The 19,821-nt window shown below is 40.1% G+C and overlaps 2 protein-coding genes across 2 annotated transcripts in view; one reads left to right on the forward strand and one right to left on the reverse strand.

The window, feature by feature from the left end:
• Positions 1-240: 240 nt before the first annotated feature.
• On the forward strand, positions 241-12,543 carry LOC137291556 (sodium-coupled monocarboxylate transporter 2-like). The gene is made up of 17 exons (XM_067822935.1): positions 241-374; positions 3,120-3,460; positions 3,720-3,788; positions 4,055-4,106; positions 4,484-4,551; positions 5,546-5,626; positions 7,090-7,160; positions 7,302-7,439; positions 7,854-7,989; positions 8,106-8,194; positions 8,523-8,635; positions 8,726-8,799; positions 9,144-9,230; positions 9,587-9,783; positions 11,512-11,612; positions 11,935-12,053; positions 12,309-12,543. Exons 2-17 carry the CDS (start codon positions 3,122-3,124, stop codon positions 12,417-12,419), a joined length of 1,845 nt encoding a protein of 614 aa, XP_067679036.1. The 5' UTR covers positions 241-374; positions 3,120-3,121; the 3' UTR covers positions 12,420-12,543.
• A 4,600-nt stretch (positions 12,544-17,143) lies between these two features.
• The window catches only part of LOC137290721 (amiloride-sensitive sodium channel subunit gamma-like), a 30,401-nt gene continuing 27,723 nt past the window's right edge, over positions 17,144-19,821 (reverse strand). The window contains exons 10-13 of the mRNA XM_067821815.1: positions 19,528-19,585; positions 19,008-19,090; positions 18,341-18,416; positions 17,144-17,696 (exon numbers count right to left, since the gene is read on the reverse strand). Of these exons, the coding sequence (XP_067677916.1) occupies positions 17,454-17,696; positions 18,341-18,416; positions 19,008-19,090; positions 19,528-19,585 (460 nt within the window). The 3' untranslated portion in view covers positions 17,144-17,453. The remainder of the gene's footprint in view (positions 17,697-18,340; positions 18,417-19,007; positions 19,091-19,527; positions 19,586-19,821) is intronic.

The raw sequence follows: 19,821 nt of genomic DNA on the forward strand, positions 1-19,821 counted from the left end.
CCATCCATCCATGTTCTAGGTTCGATGAATAAATAAATTATAAACCACCACAAATGTTATTTGGACCTTGAGGGTTTTTTCCAGTATGTATTCACAACTACGGTGACTGTCACAATTGAATACATTGCTTCAAAACTGCTGCATGTTAATATACGTATTTACCATTCTGATGGAATAGTGAAATGAGTTACAATATTAGCATTTAACTATATCAAACATACTTCGTCTTTATTGTTGTAGAGAAGCTGTGGAGGGTTACATTACAAACTGTCAGAGCGAGGAGTTCCTGATCTAGTGACACTGAACTAGAGACAGCGAAACTGATAATCCGATTAATCCAGTTAATCCAGATAATCCACGGGAATATTTGACACGTGAGTATACTTTTGGAAAGACAGCACCAACAAAGCATGATCCCACTTTTGATAAACTTAAGGACTTAAGAATTTCCTACTTTTGACAGGTTCTCACTAATGTTAAAAGTCATAATTAATGTCTATTTCATAATTATATCATTTCTTTCCGTCTGAAGTTCTACCTTTGGTAAAAACATTTCTCAGAAGACAAAGCAAAGAGAGTTTAAACTTGGGAAACAGAACTTTCTTCAGTGTAAAATCCGTAGTCCCGCTCGTCATGTGCATGCTCCACACATGTGTTAGGTGCTGATGTCGTAAATGTATAGTTTTCGCGTATGTAACGATCTCCAGAATGTGTAATTATTTATCCTAAATGCGATATATATCATTATCCCCATGCAGTTTGTGGTAACATCTGCAATAAATGCACATGGTTTAAACTGGACATGGTTTAATTTATGCTCAAGTTCATTTAAGCAAATTGTTTGTTGTCCTTATTCTAGAAAATGTTCTTCTTCAATTGTGGTATATAGTTTAGAAATATTTAAGTGCAAATGTTCTGACATATTTTACACTTAAATTGGTGATTTCGTTACGGGTTGACAGAGAGATTCTTTATTTCTCCAGTAGTTACCGACGGTAACAAACAGAAACATCATGTTATTACAACATGAACATGATTATTAACAACTACATGTGTTTACAGACATATGTGCAGACGTTTATGGCGTGAAGAGAATTACTCTGCATAACATATCAGGCCATATACATACAAAGAAAAGCGTAACAAGATGTCCCATCTATACAGTTATAAAAGTTGGTTTCTACTCCAAGAAGAAATGACAGCTTATCTTGTTCATCTTGCATTTCAATATTACGTAAGTTTCAACGTCAAGTGTATAAATTAAGTACGCAAACATTTCGTTGTTGCATTAAGTTTTCACAATGGAGAAGCATGTGGAAATCAGAACCAAATGTTTGTTTATTACAAAAGGCGCACTCTCTTCATATTTTGCCTTATTTGGACACATAATTGATTGCAAAAGAAAATTATAATTAGGGTGGGCATGTGCTGGCTCCCAGAGATTACGATAACAGTAAGTAGTCTGGATTGTTGCGTGAAATGACATGTTTGAACCTTGAGTGAGCCTTTTACGCCGCACTCAGCAATATTCCAGCCATATGGCGGCGGTCTGTAAATAATCGAGTCTGGAGATTATCACAGATGTTGTTAGATTTTAGTGAAGTTGTAATAGCAGCACAAAAGAAAGGTTTTGCAAAGATGTTACACTACAAAGAAATAGTAGTTACTTGTGGATGTATCCAATTAGTCCCCATAATCCCAGATTTGCAATAGTAGATGTTGATGACGACCTTAAAGTAACACCTTGCAGAAGACGAACAAAGTACCTTCTTATTTGTTCAGCCTGTTGGTCTTTGATGTAATTCATTCACAACCATAGAGACTATGAATCATTCTGAGCCATATCTTAACACACGTTATTGGATGTAGGCCAGAACCATTCAGTCCAATACACCTGGGTGAATCAACTTTACATTCTGTCCTGATTTCTGACAATACTTTTCACTTCTAGTTTCTGTTGAGAGGTTACTTTAAAAAGCACACCCCCATATATGGTAGGGTTACAGGCCGGGGAAGCCACATCTCCGAAACAGATAGCTCCAACTGATGTGGCTCTCCCGACAATTGTCATGTTTGCGTGAACATCGAATGTGGCTCTCCCGGCTATGCTGTCAAACATACTTAGTGATTCAAACCCGTTACCGTATTTCACAAAACAAGACATGTTTCCTCATAATTTTATTCAGATTACAACATGTTTTGTTTCTATAATTAGCACAATAGGTATGTTATATACAATAATAACACATAATAATAAGCACATAATCAGTGCATCCTCACATATAAGAAGTGTCAGTTTTTGAAAATGTAAATGGATTTCTATTACGGAAAGTATAAACGATATAACCCACAGATCAGAAAGGTTAATCAGTATACTAACACCGACATATCGCCACCACACCCTCCAAGGCCTACCCTATCCCACACACCCTCTCCTCTCACACGCCAGCAGACACTCTACCATACATATCACTCTGGCCAATACATCCGATATTTGAATATTTGAACAGTCATCATACGCAGGTCAAGAAAGGCACGGACGTTAACAGAGGTGTTCAATCATTGGTATCACTTCACCATATGTTCCTAAATATCTTACTACATTATGGCATAGTTGAACGCGCCATTTAGAAGCGTATGGATAGACAATATGAAGTGATACGCTTCTGAGTGTAGCATCGTCAGCAAGCAAGACAGAACGTACATGACAAAGACACGGATACCATAGTTAATGTCTTTTAAAGATGCAATTAGGTCATTGATAAAAAGGAGCCCTAGAGTGGTGATCTACCTTCAGTTGTTGGCTATCTATAGCACTCACTCACTCACGCACTAATATAAAGGGGGGGGGGGGGCAAACAAGAGGATATAACCCTCCCTTGTCCAACACCTTGTTTGACCAAGTACATTTCTGACCTCTTATCATCATAGATACCTACGCCAAGTTTGGTTAAAAATTAATTTTAAATACATTTTACATGTTCAAAGGTCACATGTCCTGTCCCACCCCTTATTTTTCAGATGCCTTGCACCTTAAACTCTGTCGTTCAACGTTACTACAATTGAAATATTGATTTATATTCACAGCTGAAATCCTCTGAAAATATTTTCAATTGCAGTTATGGGTATGGTTACATTCGGACCATGGGACTACGTGGTGTTCGGGCTGATGCTTGCTGGGTCCACCATCATTGGGATTTACTACGCCGTGAAGGCTCGCAAAGGGCGCAGTACAAACGAATATCTTGTCGCAAGCAATTCCATGACATTCCTTCCTGTAGCGCTGTCTTTAATAGCGACGTCGGAGTCGTCTGTGATGATGTTAGGATCGCCAGCCGAGTCGTATGCCTTTGGAATTGAACTTATCCTTGGTGAGATTGGAAATGCAGTTGGGACCATCATTGAAGTCATTGTGACTTTGACTTTCCTCAAAAGACTGAACCTGTCAACACCATTTGAGGTATGAGGCTTCAAGTGCCCCATTGTGGAAAGACCATATACTCATGTTTCTTCAGTTATACATTGCCAAAATATGCACACAGAATCAATTAGAACTTGGGTTTTGGGGTGTTTTTTGTTTTGTTTTGTATTTTTTGTTTTGTTTTTCCATTAGAGTTCTCCGAAGGACGATTTCGATTATGCCAGAAATATCCCAATTACAACCTTCCTGTGGTCACATGAATCAGGGTAACTTAAGCTAACCATTGCTTCTTTTACAGTACTTTGAAAGACGATTTCGCTCGAGGCGCCTCCGACTGATAACTCATGCAGTGACGTGGCTACACTATGTAATGTATATATTTATTCTGACCAAGAAGGTGAACCCGATACTTTTAGAACAATGAACAGCGTATAATGACATAATATTATCTCACCCTTTATGTTAAACTGTATATATATTGCATCTTCTTTCATATATTTATCATTATATTCGTGTATTTTATGATATTATATGTAAGTGTCCAACATAAGTAATACCGCCTTTTTCAATAAGCTGTACCCAATGACAGATACTACCACAGATCTCTTTTCACACATTCTTTTCTTAACACAGTTGCAGTACATGAGTGTTGTCATATACGGTCAGGCCATCGCTATAGAACAAGGTACTTCACTGTTCTTGACAAGTCATACAATCCCTGCTGTTCTGCAACCTTCAAGAAAACAATTCTGAGACTGGTATTGATTGTTTTGTTTTCATCTGCGTGAAACAGCTGCTATTGTGAGGTTTCTCAAATTATTCTGACATTGTTCTTGCCTTAAATAGACGGCACGTTATGTCACTTCCCACAGGGGGATAGCACAAGGAAATCACACGGCGCTACTTCTATCTATAGAAATTACATGCAAATCTTCTGCATTATTTCTAAAACATAATTTGAAACTAAATCAAAGCTACAGTTAAGAAAGAAAATTCTAAAATCTTACATTTTGCACTTGTATAATCAATGTCATGAAAGAAAATCCCTTTTTTCAATGTCAGTGACTGGGTTGTCCATGTTTGCTGCAATGGCGGTGACCACGTCAATAACTGTCATCTACACATCCATTGTAAGTGTGACCACGTATTATATGGGTATCAGTAAACGAGTGCGGGACTATTCAAAACACCTACATCATTATACCTACAAATTACCATCTCAATGACTGATTTACAGTTGGTCGTCATACAGAGACCTTTGTTTTCTCAAACTTTGAACTCTTGTTTACAATGTAAATTATTGTAAAGTTTTTAATACACTTTCAGTAAATATTCAAATTCCGGTACTTCTTAATGTTCAGTCCCATCTTCCAGACCACTCTCTCAGAGTGGCACTATGCGCCAGCACACAAAGTAACATACTCAGCCACCACGGCTTGCCCTAATATGGAAGTCTGACAACACTTAGTCTTGATAATGTACTTTATGTCCCCATGACAGGTGTAAACTGGCACGACTCGCATGGTCCAAAGTGAGTGAGTTGAGGTTTACGCCGCACCCAGCAATATTCCAGCTATATGACGGCGGTCTGTAAATAATCGAGTCTGGACCAGACAATCCAGTGATCAACAACATGAGCATCGATCTGCGAAATTTGGAACCGATAACATGTGTAAACCAAGTCAGCGAGCCTATCACCCGATCCCGTTAGTCGCTTCTTACGACAAGCATATTAGCCTTTCATGGCAAGCATGGGTTGCTGAAGGCCTACTCTACCCCGGACCTTCACGGGTCCGCATGGCCCAGAGCCTTATGAAAGTGGTCAAAAGTAAGATACAGATATAGTTTCTCTATGCTGACTTTGTGTTCTGGCGAATAACTCAACTCCCGAAAAGATAATTTTATTGCTGGGAGAGTGTAATCCCAAAGTATCTATGTTGTCTTGTCATGCTTAACATAACTGCACCCGTGAAATGATCAGATACAGTACATGCTATTTCAATGATTTACTCTGGTTACAATCAACAGGCAAAATCTATGCACATATTCACAATGTTAAATGGTGTGGAAAAGGTATGGATGTAAATGGCGGAGCTCTCCTCACAGCTTGACCTGTCCTTCCAGGGCGGACTGAAAGCTGTCATGTGGACTGACGTGATGCAGCTCACGCTCATGGTGGCAGGGATGCTGATGGTTATTATAAAGGTGTCCTAATTTTTCATATTTTGTTTCGGGGTATTTGGGGAATGGGGTTACTTTATTTCAGGGGCCGACGTTTTACGGATATCACGGATGTTAAGGGGAAAAACATTAAAACTAGAGTATACTCAAAAGAAGGTACACAGTGCGTTTGACCGAACTTGCAAAGAAAACCAAAAGCTTATGTAAATGAACATATGTTTAATTTCAATAGACTATTCAATTCTACAACAAATGTACACAATTCGGTTCATACAAGGTTGTACCGTCTAACTTACACTGAAAGATACGTGGTATCATAGTCTGAACTTTTACACAAGTCAAAATGCGTTTTTTTTTTCTGTCATCAATGTTATCAAATCATTTTCAGCCCTACTCGTGGTATTTAGATCGTCCTTCACCTCCATTCCCTCTGCCAGTTTAAACGGAGAGAGGATCAAGAATAAGCAGACATTGCCTAAGTTTACCATGAACCTGCTGGACCTTTTTTTTTTCTTATCTGTCGTCGTTATTGTAAAAGTTTTCGTAAAAGACATAAAAAGACTTCTGGCGTAGCGAGGGGGATGAAGCAGGGGAGGTAACTCCGGAAATATTCCATATGGCGGACACGTAATTCAAACAAGTATAATAACCTCTTCCTTTGAACCGGAAGCTTGCAGTGGGAATGCAGGCGATGAACGCATAGCATGCGTTGCACTTCAGTAATTCTTTAACATGGGACAGGACGTCTGAGAGCACAACCAAGTGAAGAAGTAGGGTGTATAATTTGGATGGTGGCGATATTTTATTTTGACATGAAAAATATTTTTCGAACCGAAAGTAAATTACTAGGAAGGTACGTTGCCAACCAGTGCTCGTTTTGCTCGCATTCATGAAGACTGGTCAGTTTCTTAATGGTGCACAACGCCATTTGCGCTACAGTTTGCCCGTGTTCACTAATATAGACTATATGCCCTCACCTTATATATATATATTAAAATACGTAATTAGAATACTATGCTAAATCAAAAGGTTCGAACGAATTCACGCATATATCGACTCTCGCGCCCTCCTCCGGTCAAACATTCTTTCAAGTGAAACCCGAAGAGTTATGTCCCTTGGGACGTTCTGTACAGTCCCACGCTGAGTCCTAGAAAAATACATACAACTTGTGGTAGAAATCAAGTCGGCAAACACCGACGACACCGCGTGCGGCAGTTTCCGATGTACAGTGCAAATGTTTGTATGGCATATATGGCAAGTGTTCGATGTTTGGAAGCTGTTCGTCCCGAAGGTTCAGTTATCGATTTCAGGCAAGTCGCAAGGGATAGTGTGTCTTTCATTGCAACAATAGGAAGCTAAAATGTATGCATATGCCCCAATATATATACAATATAAGTCAAAACGTGGTAGAAATGTTATTTAATTGTGCCTTTAAGAAGTAGACAGCGTGTGGATTCTTATTCTCAATTCTTTACTCTCATCGGCAGGGTACACTGGACGCAGGCGGGATTGCGGAAGTTTGGGGCCGAGCATCAGACACTGGGAGGTTGACCTTCAGGTGACATTTAGTGTTATACGTTAGACATCTGTACTGATGAGTACTAAAATGTATGTTTCCGTCTGACCCATCAGTTTACAATCTTTGAAACAGTATGAAATAAACTGTGAACTATATGTTAACTTTTGTTTGACAACGAAGCCTTGACCATGACCCGACAGTGCGCCATACGGTGTGGAATCTCTTCTTCGGTCGAATCCTGGCGGGGTTTGGTTATCTTTATATGCCATCTTCACTCCAGCGTATCTCGTCAGCCAAGTCACTCGGGGAAACCAGGAGGTGGGTATAGGCCCTTTTCCCGTTATATTTTTATTGTTACGCGCTGGCAATGCCGAACTGTTGGAGTTCGGTACTTCGTGTTACTGTTGCCTCTCTCCGGTACTCCTTATTACGATCTTATACTTGTGCTCCAGACAGTTCAAAATTAACATGAGGTGTTCGTTAAGATCAATACGTTGTTCACGGATCCCTCCGTTCCCATGGTTTAATGAACCCTTTATGTCCCCCTTGCCCTTAGGGCTAAATCAACTCGTGACTAGTGAACAACGTTTGATATGTACACACATGTCCGTGGAAATAGCACTTGCTGTGCATAAATATCACTGGATTTAGCACTATCAACATACAGACGTTACCTGATACATCAGTGAATACAACAACAGTAATGGAAGAATCAACGATATTTACATTCAGGGCACTACTTGTCACTATCCCTGCCTTTCCCATCCTCCTGCTGATTGGCCTCTCTCAGGGGATTGTTGCATACGGGTACTATTATCATATACGGTGTGACCCTGTGGCGTCAAAGCAAGTCAACTCTCTCAATCAGGTATGTCTTCATTAAAAAAACGGTTACTTTTTTTAAATAACATTTAAATACTTGATGGTATATGTCAGAATTTCCTTTGACACTGGTAAATATATCTGTACATTACTCAACTCCAGATTCTGCCCTTTTTCATTATGGACCTGTTCCACAATGTACCCGGAATGTCAGGATTTTTCCTAGCAGCCCTTTCCAGTGCTTCACTCAGGTAAATACATCCGTTTTAAAAACACGTCTCTGTTTTAATAGTCGGCATCTCACATTTAACTGTTTCATTCGAAAACCAAAGAAGTGACAGAGTAGGGAAGTAACGTAACGCCCATGGCAAAGGTTGGATTGTCCACATTCGTCCAGTATGCATAAAGCCTGTTGTGCCTGAATGTTCCATACGTCCTCGTTAAACACTCCCTTACTCAAACACTTACATATGTATGAACGTCATGTTTTCGTGGTATTTAAAGATTCGTGTCCTGTTTCAACATGCTTCATGTACAAGTGTTGCATTCAGGGCTGTTGAGGGCTCGTTGCTGTTGCAGCACCGTATCGTCCTGTCTATCAGCTGTTGCCCACATAACATGGTATGACATCGTCAAACCCTGCAGGCCAAATATGTCAGAGTTCAAAGGCGTACTAGTCGCCAAAGTAACAGGTAATGTTGTTCTCTGTCGATTTCAAAAAATAAAAATAAAATAAATGAAAATAAATAAAATAACATGTTTTAAATATATTTCATACCCAGTGGTGATAGCCGGTGTCCTCAGTTGTGTACTGGCCGTTATCGTGTCTTCAGCTGGATCGAAATCTCTGCACCAGGTTGGTACACCGCCCACATTAATCCGCCTCAGTGAAGAATGATTTCTTAGTCCTCATGACAAATCACTAGAACAGATACTGTTTATCCCTGAGGTCTACAATCATTACCAACTCTTTAACTAACTACTTCTTCTAAATTGAGATATAGTCTTAGGAAAAACATGAAACCACTAGGTTCGATTTCCCACGTGCAAAACTGGGAAGGAAACTATTTATTGTTTCCGTTGCCTCTGTTTGCGCTTCTCACTGCAAGACTTTGATATCAAACACGCCAGTTCCCTTTTCACATGTCATCCAAGAATGCCAGTTGAGTAGTTTGGCTTATGTACATATTCGTGTTTCAGATCGTGTACACTCTATTATCCACAGCTAGAAGTCCTTTGAATGCATTGTTTTACCTTGGAGCTCTGTTTCCATTTGCCAATGCTAAGGTAAAAACAAACTCCTGTAGAATATGTTTTTTAGGCTAATGTATATCTTCAAGCTTCATATAAAGGTAGAACCATTGACCCCAGTGGTTTAGTGAACAGAGTATCATCACAATTATCAAGAATATGACAACAGATAAATTTCAGATCATCTTTTCTAAGCCTCATGTCCACTAATACTTTTAGTCGAACGACAATAATGTCAACTTTCCAATCACTATTTACTGCTCTGGCAAATCATCTACAAAGCAAACATTGTAATGATTATCATTTACAATGACTGTTTTGGAGATTTTGTTAAGCCATAAGTTATGGCACGAAGCATAACTTCGTCACAAGAATGTTCCTTGAATGGACAGGGTGCCATAACAGGTCTCCTGGCAGGGGTCAGCTTCATGCTGTGGTTGTCCCTTGGGTCCATGTTCTCCTCTGCTGGGTCAGCCAGCAACTACCTTCCTTCAGCCCCTACAGACAACTGTCCAGGCTTCAACGTGACAACACCATCCTTCGTCAATAGCACCCTAGTCCCGGAACAGGAAGAGGTCGACAAGAACAGGTACATTGTATTGTTGTAGCATGTTAGAATCACTATCTCTGACTGTTGTGTATTTCAATTGAAAACCTTGCATATTTATGTAACATTTAGTAGCTTTCCAGATATAATACATTGTTGTTATATGTTACTATATACGGCAGTATGGTATTTGGGACACATGAAAAGGAATTCACAAATCAGTGAATCTGTTCAGAAACTTTCGTTGAGCGTTAATTTGGAAAAAGAACGTTTTATGGGGCTTGTCGAAATGGAAACCGCATTATCCATATATTTCGTTTCCATAATCTGCTGCTTGTTGCTTATCACAAAAACTGCTTATTGTATCCATTGTTCAATGGCGTCATTGTTTTCCAAGGTGATGTTGTAACACTATCGGATGACATAATGTCTGAAACGTAATGGATACTAACTTCTTATGTATTGGAAGTGAGGCGTTTCGACAGAGATTCCTGTACAGCCGCATGGCAGGATTTCCTGAATTGTACTCAATATTGTGCTTCCTAACTTTTAAAAGGTCTCTCAAAGAAGTATGGAAGACTTGCTTCAAACCAGGAACCAAATCGGAAATATGACCGAATCTAGAAAATGTACCACCAAACACGCCTCAAAAATGAACCGCTCTCTTTAATACATCCATGGAATGGCTTCTTTGTATTCAAAGAAACTGTTTGAGACACTTCAGTGAGCACAAGGATCATACGTGGAGAATCTGTGGTTTGAAGTTACCAGAAGGTTTAGGGATAACAGTTCTAAAGTGATACTATAAAAAATACTGGGAGTCATTAATAAAAGGTTAAATTATATATATCATATGTAAAGAAAAGGTTTCCAGAAAAATAGAATTAAGAGTGTCATCATAATGTTTAATGTGTTCACAAAAGTGACACATCGTGACATACATACGTTCAAAGAGCTCTATCAAACATCAGTTGTATAGACCAACCCATGGACATGACCAACATAAAACATTCGGTGAACCCACCTTAAGCGTCCAAGAAACAGGTGCACTTTGTTCTCATAGTCCTCATTAAAGTCATGAAAAAGCTTGCGGAATTGCATTCCATTCCTCTGCTAGAGCTCTGTGGAGTCCTGGGAGATCCAATGTTGGTGGGCGATATGTGTATAGCTGAGGTTGATGGATCGTTAGCATTGAAGTGTTCTTTCAACAGACCCGCTGCGTTAAAGAATCTATTACGTAACGCAGTATTAATCAATTACTTACCATTTGGGACTGTTGTTACTCTGGGGTGACCTGGTCGACGAGTATATTTCACGGACACATTGGCTTGAAATCTCTGCCATAGTCTACCAATAGCACTCTGACTCTGACTCACATTAAAGCGGACTGCAAGCTGACGCTGAGCTGAATTTGAAAAAATTTCAAAAGGTTGACCCCCTTTCAGCAAGTGTCAAAACACGTCTCATTTTAAGCTGCGATTTCAAACAGGTACCATTTTCCATGGAAAGAGCAACTTGCACGTGCAAATCATTGACATTAAGAAGCAGGTGGATTATAATATTGATGGTTTGAATAACAAATGTGCCATTTGAAATTAAGGATGACATTTCAACGGCCTGGTGTGTTTTTGTAGGGTTATTCTGCAAACATAAACGACGATTTTACAACTTTTGGGAAACAGTGTTACCAGTATCCTGACCGTCTTTAATGGCACTGAGTACATACTTAGATTTCTGTTGCCGTGACGTAATATAAACATATGGCTTCAGATCTGGCCTGGATGCCATGTACAGCCTTTCCTACACGTTGTTCACGTCGATAGCTATTGCGACAGTCCTCCTGGTCGGGTCGGTTACCAGTCTCCTGACAGGTTGGTCCTGCGTCCTGCATCCTTCAGACGTCGTTTAACGTTGAGAGAGATATATTTCAATCGGAATTTTTCAATTCATATTTGTGCTGTGTGTATTATTTTGTGCATAACATTTGATACGGCATACTGTTGCCGATTGGGTTTGTCTCTTTTTGGAGTTCAAAATTATGGTGGTTTTATTGGTTAGTGTGTTTCTTTGGTAGGGTGTTTATTATTTCAGTTTTGGATTATTTTCTGCGTGGTTGTGATGGTTCTTGTCATCGTTATGGGAAATTAGTGTCAACTCCTACATTTAGTACAACGCCCACACAATTTGTTGTAGGAGGCAACAGGACGCCGGCTGACCCCGACTGTCTTATCCACCTGAAGGACATCCAGTGTTGGTGTGTACCGGACACACTAAGATCCACGTCAACCACATGCTCGGGGATTTATGAACTGGTTGGTGTTGAAATGCAGATAGTAACAAGTCCTTAGGAAATTTATCTTTTCTCACTATTTCGTGTTTTGTTATGACGGGACTGTTAGCTGAAGGGGTGTATTTGGAGTCCATACGTTGAAATGTGGTTATCCTGTCCAACAATGGACAAATTTGCTCTGATAACAGGTGAACACAAGCTGTATGTGAATACTTTGCTCATGAAACATGTTCTACTTCAAGTTGGTTGAGGGTGATGCACACGTCTATACTTTCAGAGCCCTGTCAGACAGGATGACACCGTGGATGGTGAAGACCTCGTGGGGACAGATCTTACACGCCCTATCAGTGCCAAGGAAACTGTACTTGCAGAGTCAAGTCTTTCATAACCACTGGACCAAACACCTGCCAATAATACCTGGGCCTCCGTGTTATGTGTATAAATGTGTTAAACACATAGTTAATCATTACAGGTCATTAAAAGCAAATTATCAACTCTAGCAATCAAATACATAACGGTACTTTTCGTCTTCATATTAACGCATGTGTCTGCAAAACGATGAAATCAGTGCGATAGTAAATAGTTAATATTTTTTTGTTTTGTACAACTTAAAATGCCTCTACTAGGTGACTCTACTATTTACACACCGCTGTCACAGCTGGAATATTGCTCAGTGTCAAACAACAGCCAAACCAGATCCTATAACCCAACATGGTACGTGCAGTTACCTTTTCAGCATCATCACCTGAGGGTGATTCCGGGTTTACCACCGTTTATAATAGTCTTGCACCCACCCACATGGGGTTCATCAGGTGTATCAAGGTCGATAATCAGACCAGGATGTGCGTGACAAGCGTGCGGTTGAACTCGCGGACGGACTCCGGACCACGCATCACCATTAGCTGATTAGTGATGGGCTCATTTGTACTCTAAGGTAAATGCAACTTTTTTGTGCGCTTAGTGAGTACTTTAAATAGCAGCATATTAGAACATGCAGTGAAGGATCCGATTCAATATTCGCTGAGTATGAGTGAAATGAAACATTGTCAAAAACAGCGAAAAACAAGGGTGGTGTTTGATTCAAACTACACACCACAGCCCTGTACATGTGGAAAGCAGACTTCCTGTGTAGTTGTGACAGCTGAGCACTTGCAGTTGTGAATCGGTTCCGAAGTGCACAGAGCACAACACTGATAGCTGATTTTGACAATGTTCCATTTCACTGAAACTCAACGAATGTATAATCGGTTGCTTGTTGTAAGTTCTAACGTGTCGTGTGAAATGCCTGTTGAGCACACAAAAGGTTGCATTTACCTTAGTGTATATATGACATCACCGCTTTTGGATTTATGTATGAATATAAAAAATTCCCACACTGTCTGTTTGTTGTATACATTGTATACACACTCATGTTGAATCACGTTGGTTTGAAGATCTCTTTGACCTTCAGGCAAAGGTTGTGAACTGTGCGATCTGCTCGGGTGTTGTATAGTGGCTAATGGGTCAGAGCAGACCTACCTGGCTGAACATATTTACGTTGCCTGCCATCCAGCTGTGCCATCCCTCATCCAACCACGAAATATACGCCATTTCAAATGGTAACACATTTCTACATCCAATGAACCCAGTCAGCCGGGGATAGATGTGTATCGACAATTAACCACTCTTTATTTATTCCACAAAGGCCTTTTCAATCCCCCCTACCTGTTTTGGTTATGGCGAGCCGGGTACAGGTTTTTACTCCTGTGGTGCAAAAGAACTGACATAGGAAAATAATGGGTTTATTTGTTTAGCCAAGCGAAGGTAAGGTAAATTATCGTGTCGTAAACAAGGGGTGATTTAGAAATCTCTTTCCCAGGACTATCAACAGAAGTCAACATTCCAGCACAGTGGCAACCGCCATACGTAGATATACGTCTAGAAGGTATTGTACGTGATTTCCGGATTAACTGACTCGCGAAGTGTATTTAGGTGCGCTGACATATTCACTAGCGATGTTTCCAAGCATTAAACATCACGGGTCGTGATCGAATATAAGATGAAATTTCTGCTGACTGACATCATGGCGCCAGTGGATATACAGTATGGTTCAAAATTATTGAGAATAGCTAAAACATTTCATATTATTAAACGAGAACAAATCAGATAAAACTGAATGTATTGTGAAAGTGAACTGACCTTTTCATGTTGTGTAGGTAACAATTTAATATTTTATCAAGTCTCCTTGAGCTTCACGGCACAGTCTAAGACGGGTAGGCATACTTCCTATCAGAGAGGTTAGCGTTTCGTGAGTTATGCTGTCCCAGTATCGGACCACTTCTCTCTTCATGTCTTCAATTTTTGTCAACCCCTTTTGATTCACACATTCCTTCATCATCCCCCAAATGTTCTCAATGGGATTTAAGTCAGGACTATATGCAGGAAATGGTAATGCAGTCACATTTTTCTCCTGAAACCACTGCTTGGCATGTTTTGCGTTGTGTTTAGGATCATTATCTTGCTGCAAAATCCAGCCATTTCCATAAAACACATGTGCACTTGGAAGGAGAAAGTTATCTAATATGTTAGTGTAGCGTTGACTTGTCAGATTTCCCTCAAACACACACAGCGGGGTCGTTCCTAATAAGGAGATCCCTCCCCATACATGAAACTTTGGGCTGTATTTAGGTCGTCGATACAACGGTGCTGACGCAGACTTTGTCCCTATTTTCACATTATTGGGATATACCCATATTGAGCTTTCATCAGTAAAAATCACATTTTCCCAGTCAAAGTTTTCATGTGCCAAACACCACTCAACACGCCTGTCTTTATGTTCTTGTTTCATGAGAGGAGAAGGAATTCCAGTCTTTTTCTCCCATCCAAGATCAATCAAATTTCTTCTAACAGTAGAATTTGATACAACTGTTGATCCCCTTTCTATCATTTCATACCTGATGTTGGAGATGCTTGCCCTTTGCTTTTTAGACGCTAAAATTCCCAGCCGGACGCGATCTGAGAAGTCCAATTTTCTGGGTCTCCCTGCTCCTTTCTGGTGCCCAAAATCCTTTCCCTCTTTAAAATTCTTCCTAATCCTATACACAGTAGAAAGAGGAGTTCCTGTTCTCTCTGCCAATGTATTTACATCATCAATTCCTTGATTACACAACTCAAAAATCAACCTTCTTTTATCTTCAGCAGACATTGTTGACAGTTCTGAGGAAAATGACGTCTGCTACAAATTCAGGGGAGGTAACTCTAATTGTACTATACTCAGTAGGCCAAGATGAGTTACCTCCCTTATACCATTACTTAGTTTTAAGTATCAGTGAATCAGTTGAGGTGTTAGGATAGCTCAAAGTAAGAAGAAAAATTCTCAATAATTATGAACCAGACTATATATCCTTGTGAGTCATTGGAAGCATGCGTATTTAACAGTGGATGTTTCTATTGGTGGTTGACTGCATCCCTATATGATACTTGACAACTATGTACCTCTGTACAATAGTGACGCTGCTAGAAAGTCAGTGACTGCGTGTACCTTTATGATAGTGAAAGACCCTTCGCCCATGTAACAGACAATGGCTGTATGCCCCTGAACAGTAAATGGTTAGGCGTACTTGTACAACATGGAATGACTGTATGCCCCTTTACAACGGGGATAATAAATATTATAATAATAGTCCATTTATAATGCGCATTAAGTCCTAGAAACATCAGGAGTCAAGTTGCCAAACACGGTCACCCATTCAAGATGTCTCCATAATCAGCTGATTAACGTCAGCTGATTTATGCTCTCTGCTAAAGTCCACACATCACCTGAGATAGACTGCGCCCAACCCCGTCCCTGTTACCAAGTAGAAATGCATCACTACAACATCAGAAAATTAAAACAGATTTATTATTTAGACGTAAAGTTAAACTCAATATTGTTTGTGGAAAGTTGTGGATAAATCGATAGAGGTATGTCTTTTTGGTATAGTTTCGCTTGATCACTAGTGGTATAACATATTCGTCATGAGAAACAGCAAAGATTAAGCTTGCGATAAAACAAGCAAGAACAAATGTAAAGGGATGATTCACCGATCGCTGATATTCGGTGAATGGCTGTGACAGTATGTAACAGTTGATGACTTATGTCTCTACATACCAGTCAATGATTATGTGCCCGTGACGAAACACTGAATAGCTGTGAAACCGCAGTTCAAAAGTGAATGACTGCGTGCCCCTGTGTAACAGTGAATGAAGTGTCTCACCATGGAGTAGTGAATGAAGTGTCTCACCATGGAGTAGTGAATGAAGTGTCTCACCATGGAGTAGTGAATGAAGTGTCTCACCATGGAGTAGTGAATGAAGTGTCTCGCCATGGAGTAGTGAATGAAGTGTCTCGCCATGGAATAGTGAGTGGCTGCGTGCCCCTGTGTAACAGTGAATGAAGTGTCTCACCATGGAGTAGTGAATGAAGTGTCTCACCATGGAGTAGTGAATGAAGTGTCTCACCATGGAGTAGTGAATGACGTGCCTCGCCATGAAATAGTGAATGAAGTGTCTCGCCATGGAGTAGTGAATGAAGTGTCTCACCATGGAGTAGTGAATGAAGTGTCTCGCCATGGAGTAGTGAATGAAGTGCCTCGCCATGAAATAGTGAATGGCTGCGTGCCCCTGTGTAATAGTGAAGTGTCTCGCCATGGAGTAGTGAATGAAGTGTCTCGCCACGGAGTAGTGAGTGGCTGCGTGCCCCTGTGTAACAGTGAAGTGTCTCGCCATGGAGTAGTGAATGGCTCCGAGCCCCTGTGTAATAGTGAAGTGTCTCGCCATGGAGTAGTGAATGAAGTGTCTCGCCACGGAGTAGTGAGTGGCCGCGTGCCCCTGTGTAACAGTGAATGAAGTGTCTCACCATGGAGTAGTGAATGAAGTGTCTCACCATGGAGTAGTGAATGAAGTGTCTCGCCATGGAGTAGTGAATGAAGTGTCTCGCCATGGAGTAGTGAATGGCGATTTACACTGCATCATTAGTGCCAGGACTCGACTATTTTCAAACATATGTCAACAGTTATATATGTGTAATATTGTTCTCGTGAACCATGTAACAAATTAACAAATTTGATATACAAAGGACGAAAGAAAACAGACCACCTATCAAAATATTTAATTATTTTGTTCATCTGTAAATCATAGAGTATCAAACAGTATCCAACAAGTCCAATATAATATAATTGTTTATGATTTTTAAATAGCTCGACATATTACAAAAAGACAAAGCACTCCGTTATCGGTACAGGTTCACTTGACATGGTACATGCGGTGTACATTCACAAGTGTCAGTGTCACACAATAGAGGATTGAGCAGGAGTCACGTAGTTCCATTCCAATGTATTCCAATGTAATGCTCACTCAAATAATGAGTAACTCACATACTGACAATTAGCCTGTCATGTCGTCCTCAGTATAAACCATTTCCCGTGTACGTGGATGGCAGTCTGGTAGCCGACTGCAGTGCTCGCATCTGTTTGTCCCAGTTGGGTCTGTCTTCTGTCTGTTCTGGTTTCTTCTTCTTCCATCGGCGCCAGCACAGCAGATATTGGGTGACCTCCCACAGGAACTGAACCACTTCAGCCAGACTTAATACAGACAGCCCCACCCACAGACCTACTGTGCCTCCGATGTCGGAGTAAAACTGAACATCCTAAAAACAGAAATACACTCATTACAACAATATTTGGAATCACGGAGTAGTTCTTTCTAAACCAACACTGGTAGCTTCAGCTGTGTTCCCCGCTGTGACATTTTTTAATACTACAAAAGGCGGCGTAAAACCCTACTCACTCACTATTGCTTACATACAATATGCGATCATATCTTTACAATACTGCTCTTAGTGTGATAAAAATGTTCTGCATTATAAAGCATTCTGATTCAGTTGTCAGTGTTATTTTAGGTTATTTTTAAGTAGTATTTAATAGTAGATAATAAGTATTTTAAATGTCACTGTCATGTCTTTGATGCATGTGTTCATGTTGTGGTATGTTTATTACTGAAACGTTTCCAGTAATACTAATAAATATCATAAACTACTATAAAGTTTTCACATCAGCTTGGATCTACAGAAATATACCAAACTTATATCTACATCATGACGGGTGTAATTGTGAGTGGCGGCCATTATGTCGCACCTCGACGTGACAGCGTGTGTCTGCGTCTCCATGAACAGTCCAGGTCAAACACACATTTAATTGAAAACATGTTAAATAAAATATCAATATCGAAAAAGTATTAGTGAGAACATAATATATGATTGCAAACTGACCTTGCCAAAAATGATAAACATACCTCATAAGCTGGTGTTTCCGTTATATTTTCGAAGTTTAAGTCTTCAAAGTAAATGTTGATCTTCATGAAGTTTCGACTGAAAATGTAACACCAAGTGTGAATATAAGTTACATATGAAGTGGTGAATACTACTGTCAACGTGAGCGAGCTAGATCTACAGCTGCTGGTTGGTTTGACCCAGAATATCTTTCCGATTGCTTGTGTTTGTAGATCCTGCTCCAAATTAACATGTATGAGGTCTCATCGAAGCATATCCATTGGAATGTGTGACAGCCTCGACGGCTCGTGACCCAGAAGACTCATATTGTGAGATGTTGTTGTGTTCATACAATGACTAGGCCGTCTACATAACTCCAGCCAACGTTCTTTTTCATGCGACCCAACAGTGAAGTACTCTGTGCTGATCAGCCATGAACATGAAACCATTTCATACAGACTATTGATTTTTTAAAATCCGTAAGGACGTGTATCATGAAGGTTTGGACAAATAATGTCGTCAGTCAGTGTACAAGCCACAGTAAGGAAGAGTGACGTCGATCGTGTCCTCTTTATAATTGTGTGGAGCCTGGGGATCATTGCAACAACTTATGGGCATTCTTTTACATATCAACAATACAAATAGGACAGACCTGTCCCTGATACAACTTCGGACGGACAGCTTACTCACATGAGTTCCCGAGGAGCCATTTTTTCAAACCGTTCGCACTCGGTTTCGTTCTTGATGTTGCATAGATACTGAACGAGCATACTCTGTAAGCAGGAACAATGTACATTACAAATGCATCGGTACGTTTTCATTACAAACATACAATACATTACAATGCAATATCGTGCAATATATATGATAGTGGTCACAATTCACTAAATTTCTCAAAGAGAAATGATCAAAGAGATAATCAGTTTTCGTTTCCTGCAAGTTCCCAATGTTACCATCTTCGTTTTGAAATGTAATATTAACTGGCCTGATGTTACCTTTCCATCGATACTTGTCCTGAGATATTACCAAAAATGTGGATTGGACCAGGTTATAACGCATGTTATGCTTCAGTTTGTGTTCATCACAAGTACATATCTATATGCGCTGATGTTGCTGCTGCGAAAATCTTGTAAAGCACACACGCACGTTCCCACGTGTGACCATGCGATGTGTCCGGGGACTGCACGTGTAACTGGGTGTATCTACTTACTGCATACGCATCGGAAGGCCACATGCGGGTGTGCGTAGTTTTCTCATACAACGTCTCACTGAAATAGAAATGGGGTTCATTAATACCTTGTATTTATCAAGAACAAGAGGAATTAAATCATTTGAATACTTTTGTCAAATGAACAACTTTGATCACGGGTTGCTCAGTGTCTTATGCTTTGAGTCAGTCTGTCAGTGTATTCTTCCGGTTATTGCTTGGACCAGGACTGATATGGCGCATCAAAGTCTTGATATGATTGGGAACACGGATGGGTCAGTAATGAGGTAAATGGTC

The sequence above is a fragment of the Haliotis asinina genome, chromosome 7 (assembly GCF_037392515.1).
Source record: "Haliotis asinina isolate JCU_RB_2024 chromosome 7, JCU_Hal_asi_v2, whole genome shotgun sequence".
NCBI lineage: Eukaryota > Metazoa > Mollusca > Gastropoda > Lepetellida > Haliotidae > Haliotis > Haliotis asinina.